Genomic DNA, 7,975 nt, shown 5'->3' with positions numbered 1-7,975 from the left:
TTACCAAGCAAGTGTTTGCAAGACGATTGCATTTTCTCCACAGGGACCTTATCATGGTTGTAAGTTAGAAGTTTCTCACATAAATGCCCTCGGAGAAGCTTCTCCACCACTGGCTGTCTGCTTCCAGTTGGGACTTCTTTTATGACTTTTTCCAACTCTGAAAAGCAGTTTTATACAAAGGTATTTTCTTTCTATTCTTTAAAGGAAATAAAGTGAAAAATGGAAACTATACTTCTTGGAAATAAGCTTTACAAGCTATTAGGCAAGTTAAATCCAACATACCATGTGCTGCTGTTAAGCAGCTCTCACAATACGAGTCTGTCAAAAAGAAAATGGACATCAAGCTAGAGCTAAAATCCAACAGACACCGACATAATACATATTTGACATGACTAAGGTAACCGTGTTAAATTGTAGTGTTCAGTTTACTTACAACGATCCATGTTTTGAGGCTGCACCGGTAGAAGGTAGCATACACACATTACAAAACTAAGGATTTTCATGGTCCTCCGCTGCAGACAAAACATGTACAGTCTGAGATGAAAACCTATGCACAAGCTCAGCGAGCTTCCCTTTCACACAATGTGGTCATGTGACTTCAGGGACAATACGATTGCCTCACAATCATGTCACAAATAGAAAGTGACCAGTTTTTCCAGTTTGGTCTTCCTGTCAGTACTTCTGTCGAAACAGTTTCAAGTTCCTGTAGCATTCAGCACATCAGGAGAATATCCATAAAAAAATGTGTTACACCAGCCACTCACATGTTTAACATCAAGTTAATGATCAGGTAAAACAAACAAATGGAAATTAAATAGATTTGGAAGAAAAAAAAAGAGTTTTCTTTATATTTGAACTCTGTTTTAAAAGAAAACTTTAAAAGACAAAGATTACTTTCTCCAGTTAATTTCTACATATTTTATGTAAACATAGTTTAGTTACAATAATATAAACTCAGAATAAGGGTGTTCTTCAGTGTCCATTTACTAAGGCAACACTGTCCTTACAGGTCTCCCTAAAAAGTCCATTAGAGAGCTGCAGTTGGTCCAGAACGCTGCTGCTCAGGTCTTCACTAAGTCAAAGAGAGTGGATCACACAACTCTAGTCCTCAGATCTTCACAATGCTTTATTGTTTGTCAAAGAATTGACTTCAAAATCCTGCTGGTAGTTTATAAATCACAGGATGGTCCAGGACCAAAATACATTTGGGATCTTCTGGTGTGTTATGAACCAACCAGATCTGTCAGATGATCAGGATCTACTTTCTATTCTATTCTATTCTATTCTATTCTATTCTATTCTATTCTATTCTAGATTGCGCCATTCCATTCTAGATTGCGCCGTCTATTGGCAGCAAATTGTAGTAGCTCTGACTTGCTATCTTGATTTTTTTAAAGTACAAAGTTTTCTCACATAGATATTACCTCATATTAGGTTTTTTTTTTTCTGAGGATTTCATGCCGGTTCGGAGAGGGTGCTGCAAGGAAGATTTTTCTGCATATTTTTGGCTCTTTCAAGGCTTGTTATGATGAGTCTTCATGGCAACGAAAGACTTGTTTACAATCGGGATCAACTGATTAACCTCTCCCAAATCAGGATTATCAGCGAAACAACACATCAAATCCCGATGGAGTTGAAAAGAAAGAGAAGAGGATGCAGAGTGGGAGTCAGACAGCGGAGAAAGCGATGGAGATTTAAATAATTTCTCTCGACCGTCTTAATAAGATCACTAGCTAACAAAACCGAATGCTCGAGATGCTAACAAGGTCTCAGAAAGAATACAGAGAGTGCAGTATTATGTACTTCACCGAGACATGGCTGCATGAACACATCCCTGACTGTAATATGTCTATACTGGGCTTTAAAATGGTCTGTGCAGACCACAGTAGACAACACAGTGGAAAGCTAAAGGGTAGTGGAATTGCAGTGCTGGTTAACCAGCGTTGGTGTCATCCTGGACATGTTACTGTCAAGGAGAAGATATGCACAAGGGACATCGAACTGTTAGCTGTGAGCTTCCATCCATATTATTTACCCAGAGAGTTTACCTGTGCTATTCTGGTAGCGGTTTCTATTATACCTGGAACCGCACCAGACACAACTTGTGACGTCATCAGCTCCGTCGTTGCTCGGCTACAAACACAGCATCCAAACTCATTCATGGCGATCTCCATAGACTTCAACGTCTCCCTCTCTGCAACTCTACCAACATTTCACCAGTTTATCAGCTGCTCCACCAGAGAAAATAAGATGTTGGACTTATTTTATGTAAATATGAATAATGGATACAGTTGTTCCGCCCTGTCTCCTTTAGGAAGGTCTGACCATAATTTGGTTCTTCTCAGCTCCACCTAAAAGCCCATCGTTAAGCAGCAACCAGTCATCACAAAGACTATCAAAATCTGGCCTGCTGAAGTTGAAGATGCTCTTAGAGGAGACTTTGAAGCTACAGACTGGAATGTCATCTGTGAACCTCATGGAGACGACATCAACGCCATGACTGAGTGTGTGACAGATACATAAACTTCTGTGTGGACAGCATCGTCCCAACAAGAACAGTGAGGTGCTTCCCCAATAACAAACCCTGGATGACCAGTGATCTGAAAAAGCTGCTGAACATCAAAAAGACAGCCTTCAGGGACGGAGGCAGGTAGTTATTGAGAGCAACACAAAAACAACTTAAAACACAAACTAAGAAGTGCAAGGAGGACTACAGGAAGAAGTTAGAATAACGTGAGGGATGTGTGGTCTGGAATGAAGAAGATCACCGGCTTTAAGTTAAAGGGGGACCAGCCTGATGGAGGTCTGGACAGAGCTAATGAGCTGAACATATTCTTCAACAGGTTCAGTTCACCCCCTACCTCCAGCCCAACAGACCACACACCCTCCATAAGCCCACTGCTTTACTGTCACGCCTCAAATCTGTCACCCTGCAGCTCAGTCATGGACCAGAACATAGCTTCATCTCCCTCCACATCAGGACATCCTGAGACCTCCACCTTGTTTGTCTCCTGCTCAAAACAACTATATCCAATTCTCCAGCACCTTTTCAACACCAGTCTGAGACAAAATAGAGTCCCAGTGCTGTGGAAAACCTCATGCATTGTTCCAGTGCCTAAAAAACACAACCAGCTGAACCAAGTGACTACAGACCAGTTGCCCTGACATCTCACATCATGAAAGTCCTGGAGAGACTCTTACTGGCTCACCTCAATAAGCAAGTAAACACCTTTCAGGACCCATTACAGTTTGCATATTGTAATGGACTTGGGGTTGAAGATGCCATCATATACCTGCTCCAGAGAGCACACTCTCATCTGGACCATTCAGGCAGCACTCTGAGGGTCATGTTCTTTGATTTCTCAAGTGCTTTTAATACCATTCAGCCTGCTTTGTTATGTGAGAAGCTCCATAAATTCCAGGTGGATACCTCCACAACCGCTTGGATCTCTGACTACCTCACAAAAAGACCACAGTTTGTGAGACTGAAAGGTTGTGTGTCTGAGATGGAGGTCAGCAGCACTGGTGCACCACAAGGAACTGTACTCTTGCCATTCCTCTTCACTCTGTACACCTCAGACTTCCAGCACAACTCAGAGTCCTGTCATCTGCAGAAATACTCTGAGGACTCTGCAGTTGTGGGGTGTATCAGTGATGGACAAGAAGCAGAGTACAGAGAACTGGTCAGTCACTTTGTTAAATGGTGCGGTGACAATCATCTCATATTAAATACCAGCAAAACAAAAGAGATGATTGTTGACTTCAGGAGGAACAAGAATAAACAAACACTGTTTCCATCCTGGGACAGGTGTGGAGGTGGTGGAGGAATACAAGTATCTTGGAGTTCAGCTGGACAACAAACTGGACTGGAAATGCAACACTCACTACATCTACAAGACAGGTCAGAGCAGACTGTACTTCTTAAGGAAGTTGAGATCTTTTCACGTCTGCACCAAGATGTTGCATATCTTCTATAAGTCTATTGTGGAGAGTGCAGTCAGCTTTGCAGCCATCTTCTGGGTAGTAGCATCAGAACCAGAGACTTGAAGAGAATCAACAAACTGATCAAGAAAGCTGGTTCTGTGCTTGGAGTAACTCTGGAGTCGCTGGAGCTGATTGTCCAAAGAAGAATGCTGGCCAAGCTGACGAAGATGATGGAGGATTCTTCACACCCTCTCCACAACACAGTGCAGAAACAACAAAGTGTGTTCAGTGAGAGGCTTCTTCAGGTCCGATGTAAGACTGAAAGATACAGAAGATCATTCCTGCCAGCAGCCATCAGCCGCCGGAACAAGACCTCCTCCAATTAATTACGATATACTACAATATTGAATTTCCCTTTGGGGATTAATAAAGTATTTTTCATTTCATTTCATTTTCTATTCTATTCTACAGTAATTCAGCAGACATTTTTCTCCTAAGTGACTTACATCTGTGTGTGAGAACAACACCAGCAAGAAATCAAACGGCAGGTGACATCAGTGCTAGTCAGACTGCTGCGAGTCCAGCTGGACATTCCCAAAGTTTTATTCACCTTCCTTCTGTGCAATAGTCCGTTTGTTAAAATATGAGAAAATATTTATATCACAATACCATCTTGGGAACAAGTCACACGTGGAACAAACGCCAAAACACCTGCAGGTTGGCTGAAACTCAGCAGTTTTAAATCAAGGTTAAAAACGTTTTTATTTGCTGCCATCTATCAAAACAACTGTTAATTCCTCACACTGTAACTTTTATTTATATGCACCTTATGTACTTTATTTTAGCCTTTTCTCTTTGTACTTAATTTTCTTTAATTTCTCCATAATGTTTGTTTTTAATGTATCCTGCATCCCACTGTAATTAATGTTTTTATGTAAAGCACCATGAATTTATCTTGTAACTGTTCTATCCAGAAAAAACTTGCCTTTTGGTAAGCTTATTCATTTGGTGATTTGAGCTTTCGAATATATCTTTTTTGAAAGTACGTTTTAGCGTTGTTTTTCAAAATGACCACAGGGTGGCGCCGTTGAGCGGGGTTTGTCAAATTCCAGATAAGGTCATTTTTACTATATTAGGCTTGACCATGTGACGTCAGCGTCACAACGGAAACGTATGACGGTGTGCGGGAAAGGCGAACGTTAGACCATAGGAGTAAATGTAGACTTGTTTCTCAAAGAAACACTAAACTATCCTGCCAGTCTACATATTCACCAAAGCCAACATGTGAGTAGTATTATATGCACGTCGCTGGTTTCTTAAAAAGTTATTTTCACACGTGTCGTCCAGAGCTGTCAGGAGGGGCTGATGCTAATTCACAATCCTAGTTTTCTGCAAGTATCCGTTTTTTCCGGAGGTTTTGTGGGAACGTGTCCAGTCTTGCTTGGCTTCTTGTGTACTGGGCAAAGTTTTAAGAGAAATATTTAAATGTAAATATGGTTACAGGGAGAGATTGGGGCTGCAGCTTTAAGTTTCCCAACCAGTACAATAATAAGGTAAGCATCTCTGTCCATAGATAACTAAGCACAGGACAGTCCTCTTCTGGTAGTCATATTTAAACATGCGCCTACTTTGTGGTAGCATTTCAAACCACAGCACACTGTTTTTTAGCTAAATACTAATTTTGTTTCTCTATTTTGTGTATACTAAAACTGCATAATCTGTTTCTATCTCTCTGGTTTCACGCGCATGTTTTCCATTGATTGGTTAATTCATGATAGATAATTCACTTGGAAGACACTGGTTATTGAAGACTGAAAAAGGGGTGTTTACTGTTTACAAAGATAAGCATTTTGTCTGTAAGGTATTTGGGAGAAGAGGTCGAAGTCCGTAGATGAATGAGGTGAAGATGTCTTTGCTGTCCAGCAGATGGCGCCTCATTCAAGGCCTGATGCGCCTTCACCAGTTCTGTTAAGCAGTTATCAGATATTTAATTTTTTATTTTTTTATTTTTGGTTATTATTTGTGGTAATTAATTATCTAAATAACGGATATCAGTTAAATTGAGGGCCATCATTTAAAGTTAACGGAGAACTGTAAAAATGTGTGTGTGCACGCGCTTATTGTTTTTTAATTTTAACAAGCTCAGATACCAGTTGGCCTACACATGCACTAAAATGGCTTACATTGCAAAATTGTTCCTTCTAGGTTGTTACATACTGAGCTTCACATTGCTTAACTGTGCTCTTCACTTATAATTAGCTTTGAACTGGTATCCTGGCTAAATGTCATGTTTTGCGATTTATAGTAAATAGTGAAAAATGTTTCATGCCTTGACTCCTGAGATGCTCTTCCTGACGACTTGTGAAGCATATACTCACTGAAGTTTGGAGAAATGTGCATCCTATGTTAATTTTCAACCCCACATAGAAAATCTAGTTAGCTGAACCAGCTTGACTGGAAGTGACTTTGTGGGAAACCAGTTTCTCTCACAACAGTGTGTATTTGGACTTGATGTGTTTGGATGGTGTTCCAAGTTTGATTTTCTTTTTACTTTTTATTAGATGCCACATTAAGAGGTAATGAGGTTCTTAGCATTGTGATTATTTTGATCTGGATTTGCCTGTAAAGGAGATTGCCTGTTTGATTTGGCTCTGTTGTTTGCTTGTTGGCGGGGATACAAGCTTGATTATTTTTTCTTTTTAGCCATTAGGATCAGGCTTTTATACCCCAGTCAGCACAATATAATATTACAACCACTGGCAGGTAACCTAAGTAACACTGCTAACCCTTTCTTTAAGTGTTTATTGTGAACACATGCATCCTGGCATTCACATGTTGGCCATACGCTTGCTACTAAATGCCACTGAATGTAACAGCTCTCCCCTACAGTGAAATCATCTACCAGGGGTTCAGCGTTTAGTCACTGGTTAGAAGGCGCACAAATAATTTGACAAAAGGAAACTAAGGTGCTGTACACCTAAAGATTCCACATATGATTGATGGCATATGTGGGAACGAATCCCAGTGCACAAGGATCCCCATCTCACACATTTCCTCTCCCTAGGCGTTTGTTATTAATGGTACAGTACTAGAAATGCTCCATACCATCATATGTTCTTTAGCCTCTCTCTGATATGTGTGTTTGAGGTATTTGTGGGACCAGTTTAATGTTAAGTGGCATGTTATGACATATTTTTCTGCCTCATTTGCATTTTTCAAATTTGATGATGCAAAGGAGAAAAGTGAACTTTCCCCCCAAATGAATGGTTAATTGTTGTGTGCTTTACTTCTTGGTTTTAAGCCTAAAACATAACTTGTTGGTTTTTTGCTCAGTCCAGACTCCAGACGACAGAGATGAATTGCAGAGTCGGGTGTACACAAATCGCCAGCTGGCAGAATTTTTGGAATAAAAAGCTGTTGCATTATGCACCATGACATCCTAAATAACGCAGTTTCAGTTTTGTACTTTGTACACTGATGAAAAAGTGGAAAAAAACAAAAACTGTGGAACCAATGTAATAACCTTTTCCTGTTTGCATTTGTGTAATAATGTAGTTTAAACCACTATGGCAATCTTGCAACACTTTATAGACTTTTTACCTCTCTCTGTGCTCCAAGATGTTGCTGTTGAAGATTTATAGGATGTCGAAAAAAAAACATTTAAAATGTTTGATTATCTTCTAAACATGCAACGGAAAGCACTGTCCAGCGAACTGATAAAAAAAAAATTAAAACAATAAATAATATGCTGCGACTGAAATGTACAAGATCATTTTTTGTTGTTAATGGCAGATGTGCTACAGTTCGTCCTGAGGCCCCTCCAGGGGCCCAGCATCAACCGAAAGAACAGTGTGAGTCCTGTCAGCAGCAGACTGGTTTTTGTTGGGGCAGCCTGCTTTCCTCCAATAGATTCAAACTGTGCGCCCTGACCGACAATAGAGGGCCTGAGTGGGAGGATCAGCTCGGGAGCGATCCTTCTGGCTTTGTTACGCCTGGGAAGCCATTTTGGAAATCTGCTTCTTGTGCCGTAGCAGTATCAGTCACTGGCTGC

At 40.5% G+C, this 7,975-nt stretch overlaps 1 protein-coding gene across 1 annotated transcript in view; it reads right to left on the bottom strand.

Moving 5' to 3' along the window:
* The window catches only part of LOC306764910 (uncharacterized protein), a 958-nt gene extending 432 nt beyond the window's left edge, over window positions 1-526 (bottom strand). Inside the window, exons 1-3 of the mRNA XM_079252208.1 lie at window positions 434-526; window positions 283-318; window positions 5-157 (exon numbers count right to left, since the gene is read on the bottom strand). Coding sequence (XP_079108334.1) covers window positions 5-157; window positions 283-318; window positions 434-503 — 259 coding nt within the window. The 5' untranslated portion in view covers window positions 504-526. The remainder of the gene's footprint in view (window positions 1-4; window positions 158-282; window positions 319-433) is intronic.
* Window positions 527-7,975: the final 7,449 nt, after the last annotated feature.

Source organism: Telmatherina bonti (assembly GCF_933228915.1).
Source record: "Telmatherina bonti genome assembly, chromosome: 14".
In the NCBI taxonomy this organism is placed as follows: domain Eukaryota; kingdom Metazoa; phylum Chordata; class Actinopteri; order Atheriniformes; family Telmatherinidae; genus Telmatherina; species Telmatherina bonti.
This window is presented reverse-complemented; position numbering and strand designations above follow the sequence as displayed.